The sequence below is a fragment of the Zonotrichia albicollis genome, chromosome 6 (genome assembly GCF_047830755.1).
Source record: "Zonotrichia albicollis isolate bZonAlb1 chromosome 6, bZonAlb1.hap1, whole genome shotgun sequence".
In the NCBI taxonomy this organism is placed as follows: domain Eukaryota; kingdom Metazoa; phylum Chordata; class Aves; order Passeriformes; family Passerellidae; genus Zonotrichia; species Zonotrichia albicollis.
This window is the reverse complement of record NC_133824.1, coordinates 25464927-25489088: the sequence shown is the minus strand read 5'-3', so window position 1 is coordinate 25489088 and position 24162 is coordinate 25464927. Positions and strand designations below refer to the sequence as shown.

The following is a 24162-nucleotide window of genomic DNA, read 5'->3' as shown; positions in this document are numbered from 1 at the left end:
TGAAGTTTAACTAGACTCAGAATGCAATTGGTGGAAACTAGCTCACAAATCATGCTTCATAAGCATTATTTTCATATCTTTTCCTTCAGAAAAAAACCAAGAGGGGTACAAACTGGACTACAAGACATTCCTTTTAAACATAAGAGGGAAAAAATCCCAAGCCTTTGAGAGTGATTGAACACTAGTATTGGTGACGAAGAGGTTGTGGAGTCTTCTTCCCCAAAGAGAGTTGGAAACTGACTGGACACAGCCTGATCAACATACTGTAGTTGATTCTGCTTTAAGCAGAGTTTTTGGACTAGGCAATCTCCAGAGGTCCCTTCCAATCTCAGTTATTATATGATCCTGTGATTCTATATTTGATGAAATGAGTTTGTGTCTTTGAAGAAGTCTAAGTATTTGATACCTACTCATACTAGTTTCTTTCAACCTAATTATTTTTCTTTTTTATTATTTTATTGGATATACTGTATTGGTTGACTGTCTCATTCTGAAACAAACAGACAAAACTAGTAATTTTAATGTTTATGAAGAAAGGAGGAAATCCATTAAAAGCATAAATATGAAGTTTTTTGTTACCATGTGTATGAGCACCATGCTTCACATGTTATAACTACAAATTACGTGATAGTAGCCCTTGACTTTTGGCAAGGTTGGGATAAAGTACATGTCTGAAAATTTACAGTGGAATTTTACTTAGATATATTTATCTTGTTTTTGGAAAATACCCTGGGTAAAGGTGCTGGAGGATGTAGATGAGCTCTAAAGTTCTTATGATTTACAGGAAGAAAATCCTCTGAAGCAGGGAAATGCGAACAAGTATTTAATACTGCATCACAAGAATTTCAGTTATATTTAGATGCCAAGGAGAGCGATGAGTAGGAGAATTAAACTACAGTGGACCACCCTGAAGTGGTTTTGAAGCACCTTGCCCCAGAGCAACCCTTGGAACAAACCAACATTAAAAAAGGAAAATAATTTTTTTTTAATCCTTTGCCCTTTATGTTCTGTGGGCTGTGAGTTCCTTGGTACTATTAAAAGATGCATCAGATAATCTCACATCTGGATTGTGTCTGTGGCTTTACTCAAATTCCTTGTAGTTATATGACAAGAACATTGAAGTATGCAGATGTAAAGAATATATCAGTATGCCTTGTCTTTACCTTGTGATATTTTCTATTGTTTGAAATATTCATATGCTTGAAATGTAATTTTCTCATCAGGTAGTGCTGTAGAATGTCCTAGCTAATCCCCTTCAGAGATTCCCCTTCAGCTAGTCCCCTTTGGCACTCATCTTTAGCAGTGGTCTTAGTATGTTTAGTAATGCTGTAATTTTAATTCCAGTTCAGTACTATTATAGTGGCAGACATAGTGTGCAGTAGGTGCTGTGTAGATAGTTGGCTGTGTAGGATATATAGCAGTCAGGATTAAATAGCGATAAAGGAGTCACTGAGCTGCACTAATAAACCAGCCGTGATTACAGTCTGTGGCAATGCACAGGCAGAGATTAGAAGATGTGTGCTGATGAACAGACCATAGACTTTCTGCTTATGGTATTTTTCTTTGTGTGAGGTAAGTGAAGAGAAAATGATGGTGTAAGAGTATGGTCCTAAATTACATGAAATATGTAATGAAGGCAGTATGATTGAGTAAGTTGAATTAAACATTCCTTCTGTTTTGTGAGGTCACCTCTTGTTTTTAGTTCTGTTCATCAATGTTTTCCTCATTTCAATATTTTATAGTAATCTTACTTTTACATGGTTGTCAATAAAAACACTTTGCTTTACTGTTCAAATAAACTAAAATTTAATCACTTGAGGTGTCATGCTGTGTCTAATTTCAGAAGAAATATGGAATGCAATTTTCTATTCATTGCTGGACTTTTTTTGTGCTTGCCTTTCTCAAATTCTAATTTTTTTTTTTGCTGTAATCTCAGTTTTGTGATCACTTGTATGAACAAAGACACAACATTGTTCTAAAAGATTTGTAGGTCTGATTTCTCATTTTTAGCATATACAATATTGCATAGTTTACCCATATTAGTATTCTTTCGTGCATCATATAATATATTTTATTCAAGGAATTCAGAGTCCTCCTGTCAAGCATTTGACTGAACCATTTTGTCCCTTTAATAGTAATTTTTTCAAATAAATTAAAGTGAGATACAGTAAGTGGCTGAGCAGAAAAAATTGTATAGTAAAACCAGGAATGGAAATTTCATTGTAAGCAAAATTTATCCTTTTATGGGTACAGTATCTTTGGTCTTTATTTCCTTCATGATGATGTATATAGAACTTCAAGTAGCAATTGAAGTTTATCAGGTTAAACTCCTCTGGTTTACTTTGCAGTAGCTTCAGAATAGCCACAGGCGTTTCTTAAATTTAGGATCAGGTTCAGTTTGTTTTAGAATAAGATGCATCATTGGTTCCTTGACTGCATAGCTGTTCTTGTCTCAGGATCTGTTGGCCCCTTTTCTGCGGTGCTGTCACTTCAGACAGGTGTGTCCTTATGCTGTAGCTGTGACCAGATGTAAGCACGAAGAGCTTGGCAAGGCTTTCACTCCTCCTCTTTGTCACACTATTCCTCTTTTTGCAAGGGCAATACATTACTGGCCCCTCCCAGCTGTCCAGAAGCCATAAGATTTCCTCTTGGTAAAACTGTCAACCAAGTTCTGCTCATCTGTTATAAAGATGCCTCATTGGGAGAAGGAAAGCTGTCATTTAGGTCTTATGTCATTATATTTGGTTTTTATTACCAAATATCCACCACCACTTGTTTTATTTTTTTCCCAGAATAGCCTTTTAAAGATTTTAGTGTGAACTTTTTTCCTGTGTCATGGGAAGAAAAAATCTTAAGTTTCTCATTATAGAAATTGTTAGAATTCTTTGATGAGTCTTGTCAAAAATATTCCTGAATATTTTTAAAAGATTGACTTTTTTCCATATGGTTTGTTTCATGAGCATATGGGTCTGCTTTGTGGTTTTGGAAGATACAATGATCCAGATTTTTTTTTTTTTTGCATGTCCTAGAGTCAAATATTGGGATTTTACAAAATTCTTTAATTGCGTACTGCAGAGTAGGAATTTGCATTCCACACATTCACTTCACTTACTAATTTATTCTTAATACTGTATTATTTTGTACTGGTGTCATTTGCAGACTTTTCCTGTGTCCACCCCAATATTTCTGGTTTTGCGAATAAGCCAGTAAACGATTTATTAGCTCATTAGTGTGCACAGTGGGTATGTGCATACATACTTGCGCATCCTTACCCCATTCCACATGCACAGTGTGTGGAAAAAATCAAGAGAGAGAGAGAGAAAGACTCAAATCACTGATTCTTTTTCATTCCTGAGCCTTCCTTTTTTATTTTTTCAACAAGATGTGAATTTCTATCCTAGGAACATCGTGAAAGACAGGTAGGTACAGTGGCTTAGCACATTCTGCCCTCCCACCTTGGGCAAGTCAGTTAAAGCTGTATTGAGTGAATGTATGTTAATTCCTGGGCTTTCTCTGCCGTTCAGGGTGAGGATTATGTGGGTTTAGAATAATATTCAGAGCAGCCAGTTTACTGAGCTGGGAACAGCCTAAGGCTAACTTATAAGAGGAAAAAAAGCTTGAACTCAGAACCCAAATGTCTGTGGACTCACCCTTTCTGGAGTCTGTTTTTTTTTATGTGTGCTGCAGTCAGGTGCCTTTGTCTTCTTAAGATCTAAAACCTAGAGGAATTTTTTAAAGCTAGGCACTTTTAAAATATTTTTGTTTCAAACAAGCAGTAGCTCTTCTAATTACTCAATTTATCTCATGGTTCAAACATTCACTTGGCAATGGGGGAACTAAATTTAGTTCTTTGTAAACCCACTGTTTCAAACTAAAAGTGTCAGTCTTCTCAGAGAAATGTATCCATCCTTGGCAGAATGCTGTAGATTAGATTGGTGCATTACTATTCATGGCTATCGATGAAACTGCTCTGCCATGTGAGAAAGCCAAGCCAAAGAGAGTGTGTCTGAATAGGTGCAAGATGTTGTGACACAGTGCTTAGCACTTCCAGCTCTGAGCAGGGAGGCTGAAGTGCTTTTATCCTCTTTCCCAAGAGTGACTTGAGGATAAAATACAAAAGTACCTATGTCATGTCCCTTGCCTTGTTATTTTCTCCATATTCCATTTTATGGCTTTTCACTATGGTGCCCGACAGCCTATAACTCCCAGTAGCCAATATTAAACTGGCTCACATAAAGCTACAAATGACTCACCCATGTAAGGAATATTTTTCCAATAATGCATAAAATAAAACATAGACTATGTCAAATGCATCAAGTGCATTTAAATAATTCCTGTATGAGGTGGTGCTTAGTACAGTAAGGGGATACATGTGTGAATAGATTCCATAAGGCAAGAACAAGCTGTTGGTGTCTGCTGCCAGGCAGACCAGTGAGATCCACAACAATTCATTCTTAAAATTCCAGAAGGAATGAATTTCTGATGTCTCTGGAAAGGATACAATATCATTGTGTGGCTCAGATCCCTGATGTGTCTTTGTTAATTAAAACTCATTCATTTTAGGAATTAAATATAACTCTCAAATTGTGCCAGCCAGGCTGGTGTACATACATGTAGTCACATTGTGAAGGCCATACTAATACCCAGCTTCATCATTCCAGATTGTAGTTGTAGCTTGGTATTTACATATACTTTTATGTCTGAAACAACATGTTAGATGTTTATATATGTTTTTCTTTTTGCCATTAGCATTAAAAAAATCAGATATATGGACCTTCCATCTCTTCTGATTTCCTTTTCTTGCATCTTCTGCAGCATAATCATGCTGGAAACTGCAGCTGCTCTATGTTTTCAGAGATGTATATCTTTCTAAGGATATATATTATACTTACCTTATTTTTGATATGGAAACTATTTTTCAATCTGGTCCTTGGTACATTTCATTTGAATAATTTGAATAATCCTGGAAGTCTTTTAAAAGTTTGAAATTTTAATAAGTTTAATGGAAAATCATGTTAACCTAAGAAGAGAGTGTTCTTGGTTAAAGAATTTAGGATTTTTAAATATTTGTCAGTCACTCTAAGTTCTGATTTTTTTTTGTTTCAAAAAATATGATCAGTTCTTTTCTCAATGTTTTTTTAAAAGGAACTCTCTATCTGAATTAAGCTAATGAATAAGTAATTTTCCCCTAACTGCCTGGAAGAAGCAAATAAAACCCTTGACTCTGTCACTGCCTAGTGATTCAGTAGCTGTGATTCCACATAACTGAGAGTAATATAGTGTCCTCTAAAACCAACAATGTCACCATTAATTCATCAGAAATACAGCTGTGAACTTTGGTTATTCTTTTTTACCAAAGCAACTGGGCAAAAACATTCCAATGTGCAGTAAAGAAAGTTCCAAGCAACTGGGGTGCACAGTGCTTTGTGTTTAAGCCATTGACCTTGTAATGTGATCACAGAGACTTTTTGTAAATTAATCTTTCAGATCTTATGAGTGACATGTGAACTTTGACTTTATGGGCAAAAGACAGACTCCAGCTTCAGCAGAGTCACCTGTATCCCAAATGCATGATAAATTTACATAACTTTCTTTTGAAAAACATGAGCCTCTCCATGCTTTCATGTCTTTTACTAGGGGAAGTATTATACTGTTTTTTTCCTTTTTGTGCTGTGGTGTACATCATTGAGTATAAATGGGATTGTCAAAAGCTTAATTTAAAAAAATATTTTTTATCCTATTGCAAGTATACATTTCAAACTGCAAAATATAAACTTTTCTCTGAGTTACATGCATCTGTATCATTTTACATTTTTGTAATTTGTTTGTTGTTTCTGGAATTGTTTTAATTTCTCTAAAAGCAAAATTTCTTAGCATCAATATTTACTCAGCTGTTTTGAATTGCCTTTTACGTCTGAGCACATTCTGCACAAAATGGTTGAAAAATTCAAACACTAAAATATTCTCCTATCATCAAAACTTTTTTTTTTAAACCACGAGTCTTTTTACTATAAAGCTTTCTACATGAGTGTAACTATTTTTTCTCCCTGGTGCAGGAAAGCTGGTATGCTTACGCTTAGAATATGCTGTTTGGGCTGTCTGATTTCCTGTACCTCTGTCACTTGGCTTGTGGCCTGCTCCTTGATGATGAGGAGGAAATACAGGAACCTGCCCAATATGATTGTGTGACCTGTTGAATGCTGTTGTTGCTTCTAGTTACAGACACACAGCCTTCTCTTATCTACCAGGCATGGATTTGCCAGGAAAAGTGAGTGGAGACAAGGAGAAATGTACTGCAGTGGTGTGTGTGTACCTTCTGGTCTATGGCTCCCATTGTCAAATCAACTGACTGCCTCTCCAAACTGAGTAAAGGGTTTCTTGCTTTTTATCTGTATGCAGATACCTGTGCTTCTGATTACATGAACCAGGAAAGTAACAATAAGGAGCTGCAACACTTGGAATGCATGGACTTTTTCAGTTGTCCTTGCCACAAGACATAGGGAAGAGAACAAACAAAGATGCTGAAAGTGGTTTTTATTGCTAAGGCCTAGGGAATTGAAAACTATTACAGTTAGTGGCAGAAAGTAGCTGAGGTTTTCTCTCATTGCCTCAGAAGAAAAATAGAGGGGTTTGTTTTCTTACCTGTTCTTAAAATGTTTATGCTGTTTCTAGTTTGGCAAAGACATAAAATAAATGGGTTTTTGGTTATAATAGCATATGAAATTTATCATGCCAGCAGGTATGTAGACAGTACTTTTGCACATTTACTTTGCGAGACAAGCCTGAGAAAAAGTGTGTTTTAATAAATAATCAAAACGGAAGTTTACTTTAACAACTAGACTTTCTGTGCAGTGCCTTTTGTAGTTAGGAAAAAAAAAAGTTATAATTTTGTTTTTTTATGTGTCTTCATAAAAACAGCTGTCAAACATCAAGTGGTAACAATAGATTAGCACTCATATTATCTTTGTCTCAGCTTTTTTAATGTTATTGTTATGTGGTAAATGAGAATTTTCTGGTTATATATATATATGAATGTTTCGAGCTTTAACTGCTGCTACTGTACTTACTGAAAGGTTTTGTGCCCCACCCCCTATCCAAAATCAAGAACGGGTGCAGGAAGGCTTGAACCTCCAAATAAAATGTTTTGCCTGGAGCAATATTGTTCATCACATTCTTCCTAAAGGCTTTTGGGTTTTCCTTTTGAATGGAAATACAAGAGCCAGATGCAGTTACCTCATTTCAAAATACCCTTCCATTCTTCAGTAAAGAAAAAGCTTCTTATTATTCTCTTCCTTTCTAAAAAATGTTATTTCAGCGCTCCATAAAATATATACCCACACTGACAAACACAGCTACAACCTGATGTTCCCTGTAGAAACTTTGCACTTGCCTTATGGCAACAGCCCCCACCAAAAGAACTGATGAAGCATTTTGTTTCTCTGGCCTCTCACAAGCAGAGACAGAGATGTGTCACAACTCTCCATATCCTTAATCATTTATCTATGCTTATGTACAGGGATCTTTCCCTTAAAGACAATGACAGTTTCATAGATTTTAGATGGGATCTTCCTTTATGGGAGTAATTAGCCATGCCATGAACTGAAAAGTACAGAAACATTTCAGAAGCAGTGAATGGGTACTTGATTTTTTTTCTTTTTTTAAAGACACTTCATAGTCCTGAGACTGTGAGGTAGGATTCCATATTTGCAATTCACACAGCTACAAAGATTGACAACTTCTCTTCTTTATTCCTATAAGTTGTGTAATATTTGGTACTGTTAAAGTTCTAGATTTTAGCAGTGTAACTAGTGCGATATATTATGGGTCTTGTTATTTAAAGGTAGAGAATAGATTTGCAATTCTATATTTCAACATATTTCTTCACCATAAGTTTCTGAAAAGTAGTATATTGCTTTTTCTGTGACTTGCCAAATTTATTTTTTAATATTGATTTCTACTTCTTCCCATTTATTCTCTTTTGGTTGAGTAGCCTTTTAAATGTTTTGTCAGAAAGGCTTCAGTTTTAAAAAGCAATTAGTAAGCAAAATCTTAACTGTTCTGTCCTTAAATTTTAGCTGGGTTGAATTACAATTCCCAGTGCTGGTGTCTCTCTGCTGCCTGTGAGGACCTTGGGGAACTACAGCTGACATTAGCACTTGGCTAGGGCTCTTGATTTAGGTGGCGTTAATGTGAAACAAAGAGAGGATGTCAAAAACTCTATAAGAAAACCACATTCATAAAAGAGAATTTGACCAACCTTAAGTTGAATAACTGAGATTGTACCCTACCTATATTCCTTCACTGGAGAACTCTATGGGTTTCTCTATCTCCTTATTCTCCACATAGCAACCTTCCTTCAAATAATTCTTCTGCTGTCAGAAGAGAATATTTACGCCTTCAAAATACATACTTCAGGTCAGACTTACCATATACATTATCATGTTACTTAGAAAAAGTCAGTATGTAGAGGTGGCTGTTGCTATTGATGCACAAAGCCAACCAGTTAAGAGTCACTTTAAAAGATATCCCTGAAGAGTATCAGAAAATTGAGTCTGAAGCTTCTGTCTGTGGTTACTTTAGATGAGTCTTTATGGCCTGCTGCTCCTTGGGCCAGTCCTTTCCATATTTTGTAAGACTAAAGTACTCTTAATTGCATAGGTCATCTAGTTCATGTGTTTGTGGCTTCTCTGTTTTCACAGAATTACAGAAGGACAGAATGGTTGGGTTGGAAGGGATTTGAGCCTCATCTAGTTCCATCTGCCCTGCCATGGCTAGGGACACCTCCACTGGACCAGGCGGCTCAGAGCCTCATCTAACCTGGCCTTGAACACTTCTGTTCTTAAACATTTTCTGTTCCTCCAGTAGATCATAGACCTGTAAGCATTCTTAAAATCTCTGGATAGTTCAGTGCAGTTTAAAAGATGCTGTATGTGAGGGTGATCCCATTATGCTACACTATTTCTCGGAAAAAAATATTAAGCCAATATGACCGAAAAAAAAAAGAGAATAAAAAGAAATGAGGTTTTGTAACAGAAAACAGCTGCAACCACATCAAGGCATTTTTGTCTACTCCACTGGCTTTACTGAAAATTAAAGCCACAACTTAATATTCAAGGAAGAGATTTCTATGGAATGAAATCTGTTAAATGCTTAATAACAAACAGTTAAAAACACAAAATGGGATATTTAGGAAGCTGGTTTTGAATGCTAAATAGTCTAGATTGCAGAAGTTCTGCTTCTTCAGGAGAGGCTAGAAAATGAGAGGCTTATTCTGAGTAATGGATTGTAAATACCATTTCAGGAATTTGTGTCTTATGTTTTCACACACCGTCAGTGTGTTTAGTTAAAACCAGCTTGCTTCAAATATAAGAACTCTTGAAACTGTATGAAATCAAGTGCTTTAAAAACAGGGAGCTATCCATTTGTTGAGAAAGGTTATAGAACTAAAAATTTTTAAAGGGGCTCATATATGGAAAAATACTTGGACTTTTTTCTATCTGCAAACACAGTAGATTAGAAGACATACGTTTTGAACTAATCTTCAGTTAAAGAACTGAATTCCTGCAAAACATCTGTTGACAACCTTGGAGTGGATGGATTTTCAAATTCAAAGTGATTTAAATCAGACACTTTTCTCATAGTTCAGTGTTTAAATGAAGGGGAATTTTCATCATAATATATGCAGCTTTAAAAATTCTTAAACTTTGAAATTACATTCCCTAAGGAACACTCAGCGCTTATTGTTTAGTGACTAGTAGGATATCCAGTTAAACAGGCTCTTTACATCAAGTCAGTATATCTTTGCCCTAGTTAGGAAAATATACTCTGTGCACATTTAATTACATGATTTAATATATATTTATTTAGAATTTTAGTTCTTATCTTCAATTTAAGGTGCTGAATAAAATTGCTTCCTTTGTTAAATGCTGTTTACTTGAAATTTGTGCCCTGCTGCTAATGATGGAAGCTGGAGTAAAATTGAATAACAGAACAATGTTGAAACTTCACAAAAGAAAATTTTTATTATACAATATATACAAAAGTCAAATATACTATACAACTGGTGTTTGGACCTTAGGGGAAATGGTACAATATAACATGATGCACAAGTCTTATATTAACTCCAAAATTACAGAAAAAGCCATCATGCTAATGGAAATACATATTTTGATGAGTTATATTTAATATTTTAATTGTTGAGATTGAATTCAATACTGCTTAGGGTCTAAATGTTAAAAATTCTGTATTGGTTCAGATAATGAAAACGGATCTTCAAAGTCATATGTACTAAATTGAGGAAAATGATGATGCAGAGTAATTTTCAGTTACTTGAAAAATACTTATTTTTTATTAAAAGGTGTGTTTGATAGAAATGTTACAAACTTTAAGCCTGCATGGCATTTGCAGGTTCTGTTTCCTAAAGTTACCTTCCTAAAACTTGGTTGGGACATATTAATTTAGATTTTAGTGCCCATGGGTGAGAACCTGATGATATGTAAGCACATAGAAAATGTTATGCAACCTGTAGATCAAAAGCTACCAAATGAAGTTAAAATTGAAAGTTAGGGTAAAAAGTACAACTTGTAGCAATTCAGAAATTCAGCTTTTTGGGTCTTTAAAAATGATGGAAACATTTCCATAGGGTTCTAAGAAATAATTCCTGCTTACAAACCTCTTAATTATATCCTCCTATAGTACCATGGAATCTCCGCAGCTGTGAGCAGTGTAGCTTGGTGTCTATAGTGTCAAATGAAAAATAAATTATGGCAAAAGATCTTTGTGCTTCCTTTTTTTTTTTCCCCTCCAACTTCTGTTACCTCTAGCAGCCAGTTGCTTTCTCTTTCTAAAGTTTACAGTGTGGCATAGCTGATGAAACACACTTTTCCTTTATTGGCACACTCAGGCCACAAGCAATTGACTTGATATTTTTGAGAAAGGCAAAATTGAAACAAGTGTCACACCTCTGTGTAATGACTACAATAGGCATGTTTATGACAAGTTCTTGGAGGCACAACTGATTTAATTGTTTTTACCTCTATAACCTATGGGCTACCTTTAAAAAACTGCTGCAACTATCATGGCTTGTCTCCACAGTTTTCACCTACTTTGCTACTCTAAATAAGATCAAAATTGTATGAACTCATCTCTCCTTTTGATTTCTGTTAAAATTTCTCTTTGTCAGAGAAAAAAGGGAAAAAAGTTCTAGTTCTTTTATTTTCAATTTCTTATTGAAGTTAATTTTCTCTTCTAAAATTCTGAATTTTTTTTTTTAGTGGAGGTTTTATTTTATTCCACAAGGCATTTTATTCCAATGTATAATCACTTTGATGTTGAGGTTCTGGTGGCTCCTAATGCTACAAGTGGAATTTTCTTTTCAGACAGTGATGTTACCGGATGCCAAATAATCTCCTCCTCTTTTTATCTGGTGCTTCTGTTTTTTGCCAAGATACTTCTGTCCTTTCTGTGTTTTGGCTCTTAGCAGCAGCAGCTACCAAAAATTGACTAGTAGACCTATTTCTTTTGCCCTTACACAGACAGAAACAGTGGAAAAAATAAGAGAAGGGAAAATTTAAGTAACAGAAGTAAATACAGCAGAAGGAGGGAAAAACAGAAGCAAGAGATTTTCTCCTATGGCTTAGGAATGCTGCTCATTCTTGAAGATGTATGTCATTGCTGAAACACCACAGAAGTCCCCAAGCCCACTAGACATAAGCACAGAACTACCAGATGGTAAATCATGATTGTAAGGAGCTCTTAATTTCTGAATCCATGATTCAGCTTTCAGTCTCAATTTTTAACACCCTCAAAACCATGCACATTACTGGCCTCTCCAAAAACATGCTCATTGAGTTGTGAGCATGTTTCTGGTCTACTCCCTTTAATATTTTCTGCCATTACATTCTGAACTAACCCCTCTGAAGCAGCTGTACAGAGGAAAGATTAACTTTTTTCTTTTACATTCTGTGAGCCTTTTAACACAGTGTTTATAAAACAAACAAGCAACTACTAGAAGCAGCAAAGTGACTTATGCTGAACACTTCATTTCTTTGTGAAAGCAGATGTGTGGGTCTCTGTCCTGGGTTTGGCTGGGATGTTAATGTTTTCTCAGCAGCCTACAGGGTGCTGTGTGTTGGATTTGTGACCAAGAAGTGCTGATAACTCACCTATGTTTTAGCTATTGCTGAACAGCCTTTGCACAGCATCAGGGCCTTCTGTGGTTCTCAGTCTGCCCTCCCAGTGAGTAGTCTGGGGATGTGCAGCAGGCTGGGATCGAGACAGTGACCCAAACTAGCCAAAAAGACATTCCATGCCAATGCATCTTATGCACAGTAACAAAAAGGGAAAAGAGAAGGTTCTACAAAGTTAACAATTTTTTGGCTGGGTGTTGGTCTACCCATGGGAGATGCTGAGTGATTGCCTTTGCATTGCTTGTTTTGTTATTTTTCTCTCTCTTTTTTTATTAAACAGTTTTTAATCTTGATCCACAAGTTTTATTGCTTTTATTCTTCCTTTAGTCTTTTTGCTCTTCCTGTCCTCTTACCCTTCCCCACTGGGAAGTAAGCAAGCCTCTGGGTGGTGCTTAGTTACCTGCTGGAGTTAATCTACAGTGGGCATATTACATTAATTTAAATCAGTTTACAAGTTATGGACACCAAACTGACTCCTGTGGTGCAAAAGAACATGTCTGGAAATTATAAGAAGCTTTTCCACAATGACATGATGTGTGTGGTTTGTATGCAGCATATTAATAATATTTCACAGTTGCACTGACCAGTACTGTTTGCAGACAAATACATGATGCTTGGTGTGATGCAGAAAAGTGAGACCTTGGAGCCCATGGTCCACATTGAGTTATGTGGGCATAGAAAGGACTAGGAAAAGGCAAGGACTAGGAAAATTGCCTTTTCAAAGTAGAATAGAGCTGTTTGAGAAACTGTCAATAAGTTGTTGAATAACTAAAACTTACAAAACTTCCCTGGGCTGATCTGTCGAAAATCTGAACTTTGTGTCAATAGATCAGTATTCTCTTAAAATGGAGTCATTTTATCAGGAAAAAAGCAGTTACCTCAGAATTGACTGTTGCAGTCTCACACACTAGTAAAAACGTCAGCAAATTAGGCATCAAAATAAATTATTTCAAACAAATACACTATCATGTGAACTACTGAGTGCAGCACTTTCAGACTAAGGAACAAAATTTCCATGCTTATAGATGTGCCAGCTACACGAGTCCTTAAACATCCTTCTGACTTTGTAGTGCTTACGCATTTACTGTGTGTCATTTTTTTTTGATTATTTACTATAATTAGAAATAATCCTGACATGTTAGCTTTCTCCCCATGGTAAAATCTGATAGGGGCTTTCAGTGATAGTCTGTTTTTGTTACTGTACAGATGTAGAAAGAAAGCCTAAAGATTTGAACTTGAAAACTTGTAGTCACAGCAGGGCTATCCACAGCAAACGACAAGTTTGCATTCCTACCACATGCAGTAAGGTTTTCTCTATAGACTCCTGTCACGGAGGAATTCAGCAAGGAACAAGAAATCTTCAGTCAGAGGAGGGCCACAAGTGTGTGAAAAGCTAACCACACATAAACAGTAAAGGTCATTAGCAGGCTCCTAAACTCCTGGCTAGGAATTAGTTTTTTGGATCATTAACGGTAAAAAGCCTAGGAAATGAATAGGACTCAGTGTCCTATTAAAAATTAGCCAGAACAATTAAAAGGTTTTCTAGTTTTTAATGGAAACCAGACCTGATACCTCATTTTCCTTTGTCTAGTGGGCTGTTTCTGCATTTTGAATGACACTCATTTTATGTCCTTGTGTTTTTAAAAAAATGTCTTGAAGTATTTATCCTGTATAGGAGTTGTAAATTATTTACAATGAGGGGAATGAAAGCTTGGGAGATGTAGAATCGAGTGTCTCCCTGAGCCTGTGTTTCTGATTCCAAGTCATGGCTCTGATCTGTTACAGTTGGTTGTGACTGGATTTTTTCTGATGTGTGCAAATACATGCTCTGCAGACTCCTAATACAGTTGTTGTATTATGCAATTCCATGAGTTCAAATGGTCATTTGGTTGCAAATGGACAGCCTTTTTTGCTGTGAGATGTCTTTCCCAACGGTGTTTCCCTAAACTCTGTTTCCTGATTTTAACAGCAGCCTTTCTGCTTTCATTTCAATGTAAATTCCTGGCTGCTGAGTGGATGACTGGTGGCTATTTATCTTCTCCACTGTGTATTTTTTCCTTAAGCCTACAGTCATCTCTTGAGTTTGGCAAAAGAAAATAACAGTGAGCCTTTAGTATTTTAAAACATAATTTTTGGAGAGGTTTATTAAATACTTTCTTTATCTTTATATGCATGTCTTACAAAAAATCCAAAGGGAGAAAAAGAGAAAGAGTGAGAAAGAAAAAGGAAGGAACAAAGAAATGTTTTACACTGTCTGCTTTGGCTGCAGGCCTGCCACTCTGGAGAACAACAAGCTCACTGGTTCCCAAACTTTTTAACTCCAAAGTTATTATATTAATTTCCCTCCCCAGATGCCTTAGGCTCTAAATCTTACCCCTCTGGTAAGAATCAAGATAATCTATGAATACAAGCCATATGATTTTCCTGAAAGATAAAAAAAAAGAAGAAAAAAATTTGGACGAGGGAAAATGGACTGCAGATAAATGGGATGGGGATGGGGGAAATAAAAGAACAAAAGAAAGGCAGGACAAGATGATCTTCCTCCCAATGTTAATTTTGTACTGATCATTCATTTGCTTCATATACATAATTCCTTTCTGCAGTGAATTGCCCTCTCATTAACATAAAATTAGCTCCAAATGATCTTGGCCAGGAGGTTTGAAATATGTTAGTATAGAACCAAACACTCAAAACCATGTGGGAATCCATGTGGGTTTCCAGATGTGAGCATCTTCTGTGTTACAAATATAGTAATGTTTACACAGTATAATCTGCTCTGTGGAAATACTCTCGATGCAACTGTGCTTCCAGTAGTCGTCTCTTATGCTATGCTCTTCCTGTGTGCATGCTCTTGCTTCTTACAGTGAGTCCATTCTGATAATCACTGCTTGGAAATAAATGTTATCCTGCAATTAAAATACTTTTTCAAGAAATTGAAGGACTTCAGCATGGACTAGTAGTTTAGATTAAAAGTGAAAATTTGAAACATTTCATGTTTCATTTTTGATTCATCATAGATTTTTGCTACTAATTTTTTCCCCTGAGTTATTTTTCATCAGTGAGTACTTTCTACACTAGGATTAAAATTTAGAAGACTAAGTAAAGTTTGAAGATGTTATAATATTTTGCATGTTTTCTATGTAAGCACTTAAACTTGAGGTTTGATTTCAGTTAATATTATCAAAAATACATAGATTGATACCAAGATTACTTGAAATCTCAATATAATTACCTGATGATGTGTTCATCTAAATAAAGATCTCTACCCATAATAATAGCCTGTTGATGCTCTTTTTCTTTCTCTCTCTTTTTTTTTTTTTCATGTTTAAAAGCCCTTAACATCTTGATTTCTTTAATGCAGTTGCAGTTTTATGTGCAAGAAAGAAACTTGGAGTATCTTTGGAAAGGAAATTGATGTCTGCAGGAAAAGACTATTGGGTTAAATAGAGCTGAGCTTATGCACATCAGTTAGTGCCTGAACTGTACAGGATTTTGTCTGTAGCAGTGATTATTAGCTATTTATAATGTTTGAATATGTATGTACAGAATGGTGACTGAAGGTAACATAAAATGTCATTCTTGTTCACTTTTTAGTGTCATCTTGTAATTTTAAAAGCCACAAGTTTTTCAAAGAAATATTCTTTCCTTCCCGACTGGAAACTGTCCTCACTGATGAACATGAGTAATCAGTTTTGAGGTGAAATCCACACACCCTGTGGTACCTTGGCTGTAGCCAAGTCATGTCATATATAACAAACAGGATAGTATGACTCCTGTAGTTGGATCAGAGACCTTCAGGGAAAAAAATATCAGCTAAACATCTAATATTGTTCTCACCTCTGAAATGACAGTATCTCCATCCTCTAGCACAATGTAAAGTAAATTCTTGGTAGAAGTCATTACACAATGAATAAAATTTTTGTTTTACATTAATCACTGTAGCTTAAGGGCTCATTAATGTGTCAGGTGATCCTTTGTGTCTTGGAGGTTGTGTAAAACTGAGATTTTGATTGTAGTAAGCATTTTTCTCTATTAAATGCTGCATAGTGTTTCCAACATTTTAAATATATATTATGCTATCTTCTAAGCTCCTATTTCATGGACAAAAAAATTACACATATCTAAAAGTAGTCCTGTCCTTACCATTATAATCTTTAAATTGCCAGGGAAAATTGTGCTACTTTGTTTTTAGGAGCATTAAGGATTGTAAAAGCTAGAAGTAACTCCCTATTGCTAACCTCTTTAAGCAAAATATCCTTTGCTGTTCTTCACCATAACCAACTAATATCAGTCATTGTCTTTAACATCAAATTTTAAGAAATGCCCTGTGTGATAAAAATGATGGGAGTGTGCCAGTCTCTGAATAGGAAATTAACTGAAAAGATACATCAGTGAGCTATGCAAGCAGTGACAGCTTGAAGGAAGCTCTAAAACTGTCCTACAGAAGACAGAGCTTTCTTCTGTCACTTGCCATGGGTCATGGGTAGGTAAGTGATGTGCTTTGTGTCACATGGTTGAGAGAGAGACTATGTGGCATTTCCAGCATGAGAGGCTGGGAATATTTCAGTCAGCATGTGACAGTCTTTGTGGGCTCGTGCTGTTCAAAACCATTTCTAACCCCAGCTGCCCAGCTGCCCCAACAGTCCTTTAGGAATGTACTATTTTGCTTTCAAAAACTAAAATCTTAAAGAGTGTCTGTTTGTGTGTGTCTGTAGGTATTCATAGCAAACCAATAAATATGAAAAAGCGCATGCTCTGGTAATTAAAAACCAGTCAGATCTCATGGAAGACGATGCAAAATCAAAGGCCTCTCAGTGCCTTGTGGACATCAGGCTTCTTTCCTAACTTTCATCACAGAATCTATCTAGAACCTACTGAGGATGCTGCATAAATTTTGTGATTATGGAAATGTATGTTTAAATTCAGTTTGAATTGAAAGACATTGATATTTGTTTAAGGATTCTGCCAGTGTATCTCTCAAGCTGTTTTATGGCACTGCTTTTCATTAATTATATTTTGACAGAAGAAATTCTCGCCTTTTTTTTTTTCAGACTGAAGAACAAATGAGCCTCTCTGAAGAGCAGCTTAAGACCCTTCTGGAAGAATGTATGCAGCCTCAGAGAACAATAAGTAACGTTACCATGCCACAGTCTCAGGAATCTCTTTCTTTTGGATTAAGTCCCCCTTGTTACACAAGTCAAGACTCCACTCTTCACTCCACATCTAGTCTTTCCAAAATGTTAGTTGAAGACCATATTGTAGGGATGTTAATGGCTCAGGAAAAGGCTGGACTCGAAGACAAAAGCTTATGTGTTAATGCAGAGAGCAAAATCCCTGGCTACTATACCAGCAAAGCATTGGCTGGTAGTCACTTATCAAAGGATTCACTGGCCCAAACAGAGGAACCTGATGACCTAGAAGGTTTACAGAAGATGGAAGATAAGAGTATTACTGAAGGTTACTTTATGTCAAGAGCACTCAAGACAAAAAGATTGAAGAAACCTTCTTTCTTGGGTGAACCATTATATTGCATCAGCAGGAACAATGAGCCATGCACAGAGGCTGACATTCTCAGCATACCACTGCAAACCAAAGGAGGTGAGACTCTTAACAACCCTTTAGAATAGGCTTTTGATTATGATGAAAAAACCTAAGCAGGTTCTCACCAAAGGTATGCACCAATACACACTGATTATTACGGTGGGACAAGAATGTTCTTTTAGAAAACATAAAACTGTGCCAAAAGTAATACGCACAAAATAACAGAATGTTTATTAAAGTTCTTACCCTGAAATAATTGACTAGGATTTTTATGAAATATATCACTGATGTTGATTAATTCTGTCAGCTGGAAAACAGTGTTGAAAATACATATGGATTACCTTTTTGGTAGTAGAAAGTCATTTTCATTGTTCTGTGGAGAGCAAATATTCTCTCAGTAGCTGGTACAAAAATCCACACCAAAATCCAAGTGGTTCATGAAAGTTTTTAATAAGATAAACTTGGTCGTATAGAAACAAACATGACCTGGCTATATGAAAGATAATAAACTGCTTTTAGGGAATTCAAATTTACACACATAACATACCAAAATTAATAATACTGAACAATTACTTTTAGTTTGGTAAAAGAAAGAATAGACTTTAACAGCAAGAAAAAAAAAAATCTCTGTCTGGTATTGTAAAACAATTGTGGAGATGTCTCTTGTTTTTTTTTTTATGTTCTTTACTCATATGCAATTACATAGTGATATTGTAATCTAAATATATATTTAGATTTTTAACGTAATACTAATTCTCTTCCAGGAAGGCCCAATGTTCAAATAAGCCAGATTTTTACACAGGTAAACATTTTCTTTTTTTCATAAAAGTTTTGACAGTATGAAATTTGTGATTCTAGTGCTAGAATCTCATCTTACTAGTAATCAATACATTTTGCTATGTTTGTTGATTGGTCTTTGTTATATTGGTTATCTGTTCTGGATTTAAAGAAACTGTTTTTTCACAAACATTAGTAATTAAGAAGAACATTCTAAGAACATTCTAAGAACATAATATCCCGCTACTATGTTAATTTCATAATTATAATCACAACACTTTCTTTGATGGTTTGTACTTAATCTTTCTACAGTGTTGGGAATTTTAATATTTTTCAAAGTGATTCTGCCTGTCAGAATGCAGGAGTCTTGGTATTGCTGATTTTACACTGCCAGACAAAGTTGATATCCGTACTTACCTTCGCTACTTTCCCCTTAGGAGATTTAAGTGCTGCTTCTACATTAAGCAAATAGAAATAGTACCTGTAGAAAAGGTTGGGTGGTTTTGGTTTGGCTTTTTCTTCCTGGCAGGTTACTTATCAGCTGCCTTCACAAGCTGTCTTTGCTGTTCATGTAGATGCAGGCATGAGAGGAGCAGGCAGGGGCAGAGAGTGCTCTGCCCAGAGGAGAGCAGGGTGGCAGCGGTGCTCACAGGGAGCACCACAGAGATCACCTCTGCAGGGGCAGCCTGGCCTCATGCAGGAGTGCCAGGATTACATACTGCACCACCCGGCCTCTTTGGCAGCCAATAGTGAGGAAGACTCAGTAACTTGCTGCCTCCACTTGAGTTAAAATTCTCCTTTGGTCCAAAGAGATGTAGCATGGCCAGACCCAAGTGTGACTCAGCCCCAGCTACCAGCTCCCATTATGAGTGTGTTCTAAGAGGGGATGTGTTCAATCAAGGAAAGCACCATGCACTGTGACCATTGGGTAGTGAAGTGAGCAAGTAACTGTAGTCACTGTGGGGTAATTTTATTGCACAAGAGAGGAAGGAGATTTTCAATATTAAGTGGATTTCCATATGGGACATATCATTGTAGAAGTCTACAAGGTGAATGTGTTAACATTTATCACATAATAATTTAAATATCTTTGAGTTAAAATCATGTGTGTCATACTCTGAAAAACCCTGTAATGGGGTATTTCGATTACCTGTTTTCACTAGAGACTGAAACAGATGATGAGTAATGTTTAGTCTTGTCGAGCTCAAACCTGTATGGTTAATAAGCATCTTGGTTTTATGATGTTTTTGCATACCAATTATATTTTGAGAGGGGGAGTATTCTGAAATTTCAGTCCCTGATTTTTTTTTTCATTTTTTACTAAGAAGCGAATTAATTTGTTTCCTACAAAGGTGACTCAGTTCTGTCTGAAGCAATTGGTTCTGGACATAGGCCAAAGGGTGTGTTATTTATTGAATTTGTAAACTTGCTTAACGTCTTCTGTAGACAATTTGCTTGTTAGTTCAGACATGATTAAATGTGCTAATTGTATTGAGAAATAGAGATCCCAGTGCAATCCTGTTTAAGGCAAATACATCTGCAGATGAAGGTATGAGAAGTGTCAGGTGTTATTTTAATTTGTAAGAGATATTTGCATAGTTGCATTTTGTTATTTTCTTTATTCTAAAGGACATTTAAATATGTATGCATAATCTTCTGTAAGTAGTTTGATTTTTTTGCCCACTATACATACAGTTTAAATTCTTTGTAGCGCTGGCTAAGCAAACAAAATAGTGTGAAACTGGTGTAGCACAATTTCAGTTTTGCATTCCTTAAGGTACTGTAGTCTGTGATATAGATTTACTGTAATACATTAAATTATATATATTTTCAGGAAAGCGTAATTATTCGCATAATGCATATACATGTAGATATATGAAGGAAACTCTTGTGTGCCTTCAAAGATTAGTGATGCCTGCTTCTTGAAAGAAGCACTAATCTCTACCCAGCTCATATGTATGTAAGCATAGATGATGTTTACTGAGGTTAACAGAATCCGACTTGCCGACGTGCAGATATGAAAAGGCTGTTATTTCTCACAGTTGCATGAGCCAGTAAATTATTATTTCCAGCTCTACTTTGAAGGATATATTAAGTTTTAAGTAGAATGAACCATTTTTATATTTTGCTCTTGAAAATAATGTTGTCGTTACAGCAGCTCAGCACCCTTTCCTTTTCTCTTTTTCAGATCATATGAACATTGAAATTTGAGGGGAGAGTGACTATATGCTTCTCTGCACAACTGTTTTCTGAAAATGTAGCTAAATCTCTGTCAGTGATATTGCACTGATACAGTATCATATCAAGCAACCTGATGGGAATAAATTATTATAATTGAAAATGTTCCATGAATTGATTTTTTTCTTTAGAGATAATTATTATTGTCATCGTAATATATTGTTGCATTTTGGTTTCAAAACAAACTCTTGCATTTCATTAAATTTCCTGGGAGTGTTCTGTCTTATAAAGAAATGTACACAGATATTGTGTAGCTGTGTGTCTGATAAGACATATATGTATTTGTTAAAAAATAAAAACAAAACCAAAAAGCCAACCAAAACTTTAGTATTTACTGATGGGGCTTTATTAGAGAGGGTGTGAAATATATATAATAATTTCATGTTTCTTCACACACACACAGAGTCTAGCTTTTTTATAAAGTTAGCTAAATCATGTCTTGTGTTATCTCACTGCAGTTTGCTGGAGCTTGCAGCCTGTCTGACTCAGAGTTCTGACTCAGTGAAGCATCCCATTACTGAGTTTTTTGCCCCGGGGCTGTCTGTTGGCTGGACCTCTGGTTTGCCTGAAGGCTGGAATTGCTCAAGTGCTCTGCTGGATCAGAAGATCAGCACTAGTCTGCTCAGGTCTGCCTGATTCTTGTCTGGGAAAACTGCTAACCACACAGCAAACATTCATGTCTTCGAGTTAAGAAATGCAGTTAAATGAGGAAGGATGCAGCCCCTGGTGAAGGCTTGGAGGGAGTAAAAGTGGAGGCATTCAGAAGTTTGCCCTGGCAGCTACTGGGTTGTGAAACCGTGTAGTGATGGGGGAAGGGTAATGCAGCTGGTTTGGGTTTGAGAGAATACTAACAATTCATTACAGGTTTTTGATTGTCTAGTCTTTAACTAGTATTTTTTCCTGATTTTTGGCTTATTTACTCAGCTGATGGTCGGTTTCCCATTTCATGTGCTCCAATGTCAGTATAAGAAAACATTATTAAAAAAACATGGTTAATTTTTAAAAGTTTTTTGAGTGGGGAGAGATACTCTAGCAAAGAAGACTCAACAGATTTTCCCATTGACAAGCTCTCGTGTGACTTCTTGACCTAAAAGGACAAATTGTTTCTCAGATCCTGTACCTATAGTTGTTTAACATTTACCACAAAAGGATGTATGGATAGTACATTAACTATAGATGGGCTGTTATTGCATAGGGTTTACTTGATCTAATATGAATGTTTAAATAAATGCACATATTGGCCCAGATTTTAATCCAATTTACAGAGTTGCCAGTAAGATTGGATGCACACTTCTGGGGAAGCTGTAATTGTGTGGATATAACAGAGATCAGTATGTAATCAATTTGCTTTCAGTTGAAAATCTGAATGGAACATTATATTTGCAACAAGCCTTTGCTATTTCTTTTTTTACTTTCTGATATTTTTACTTGTTCTTCAACAGCAATAACAAACATTTGCATAGTGGATATTCTGCATAGGATTGCTGTAAGCACATTTCATGGAACTTTTCAAATCTCACCTGCATGTATTTCTTACCATAAAAATATTAAGCCCCTGTCATAATTTTTTTAGCATAAATATAATTAAAGCGATACTGACAAGTGTTTTTAAGAGTATTTTCTGTGCCTGTATGATATTCATTCAGAACTGTCTGCTGACTCTAATCTTTCCATAGTCCAGTTATTTTCACATGGAACTTGTGTTTTTTAAAGACCTTCTCAAAAACAGTGTTTCAAGTGCTTGGGCAGTTTCTGAAGAAATCTAAATTCTGTTTAAAGATTGTATCTATAATATCTAGAGAACATTAAGAAAAATACAAAATAATTCCTTATTTTCTTGTTTTATTTTCTTATCTTGCATCTCTTGCTGCTATAAAAAAGCTTTTGCTAGCAGCCTTAAGGAAGAGTAACTGTTGCTAACAAAGATCTACAACATTCCTGAAGCCACACATCTTTTTATGTGCATCTGGTATTTCAGGGGTAAGCAGTTTGGATGGATATTGGCTTGAAATGTGTATTCCAACAGGAGGTCTGTAACCTAACTTTTGGTGGTGGGAAGTGCTGAGCACCCTGCACCAGTTGAAGTCACTCCAAGCTAGAGGGACCTAGCACTCATGGCTTGCTATTCCAGAGGTGTGTTGGGTCAGTACCCAAAGATCAGAGACTATAAAAAATTAGTGACCTAAGATTTATCTGTGCTTAGTTTTTATGGCATTATATGAAAAGGTTTTTTGGGAATATTTTATTTCTTGCTTGATGTTACAGGTGAAGTATCAATTCAAACCCTCCTTTCTTTTTGTATTCTCAGTTTCAAGTAAAACTGTTGGAAAAAAAATTAGTTGGAAAAATATGGTACTGGTGAGAGGTAGACAATAACAGAGATATTATTTAAAATATAGTGACAAGGTCATTTGCTAGAACATCACCAATACCAGAGTAAAAAGAAAGTTGAGCACAAGCGGATCCATGGGTTTTTCTTTGTTTTTCCAGTGACTCTGTGTTGTGACCTGCAATAACCCCTCCATTGGGGCCGCCACTTGAATTCCAGCTGCAATGGAATGTGGCAGCTTCTCCTCAGGGAGTGATGCAGCAGTGATGATTAAGATATTTAAATTAATTTTCTTTTGCAGCCTAACTTGGGACTTAGAAACAGGTTTTTTGAAATACATAGTTTCATTCAACATAAGTTGTATTTGGCAAAAAATTCTGATAACTAACTTCTTTAATGTCCTCTCTAGCTCCTTTAATCCAAAACATAGCAGAGCACAGGACACTGATTTTTAAAGTTATCCTTCTAATTTTTGGGCTTTGAAGTGTTTGAGGAGCAAGAAGTTTCATGTGTACATGTAAATTTATGCTGTTTGCTCTCCTTATCTTTTTTCACACAATGATTTTGCAGCACAGATAGATGCTTTGTTCCAAAAACTTAATTGGTGAAGGCAACACAGCCACGAAGAAAAGATCCTGGTGTGATTCATCTAATTGCTGAGCAATACAGGACCAAATCATTCTGTCTTTGTCACTGAGACCCCTCAGTGACACACATGCAGTGCTGGTGTTTGTGGTGGCCAGTGCTCAACTGTTGATACTGATTTTCTTCAGTGGGTATGTTTTGATGCTGCCATGGTTTGCTCTCTTAAATGGCAAACTGCATCTTTTTTTTTCTTGTGAAAGTGGAAAATTAAGGTGGTTCAATCAATTTAATTTACATTATGTATGTATATTTATATATATATGTATGTATAAATTGTATGTATTAATTGAACATGTAATATAGAAAATATACTTTGCATTTGAGTGGGATATTTTAAAGGATTACAGCGCTGATTTCAGTGTACTGTAACGGTGTCAGAAGTTCACTCCAGCTTTACAGTTATTGTGCAGACTTAGAGTGGTTGAGGGATTTTCATTTCAAAGA

The 24162-nt window shown here is 35.9% G+C and overlaps 1 protein-coding gene across 4 annotated transcripts in view; it reads left to right on the top strand.

Annotated features, from left to right (window-relative positions):
• The window catches only part of FSIP1 (fibrous sheath interacting protein 1), a 72486-nt gene extending 49930 nt beyond the window's left edge, over positions 1–22556 (top strand). The window contains exons 12-14 of one of the 4 annotated variants that reach the window (XR_012580802.1): positions 17240–17859; positions 18494–18531; positions 20695–22556. Coding sequence is in view for 3 of the 4 variants with exons in the window: in XM_074542800.1 (XP_074398901.1) it covers positions 17240–17786; positions 18494–18531; positions 20695–20703 (594 nt within the window). In the remaining variant the exon portion in view is untranslated. The remainder of the gene's footprint in view (positions 1–17239; positions 17860–18493; positions 18532–20694) is intronic. The other 3 variants (XM_074542800.1, XM_074542799.1, XM_074542801.1) reach the window with 3 other exon arrangements.
• The last annotated feature ends 1606 nt before the right edge of the window (positions 22557–24162 follow it).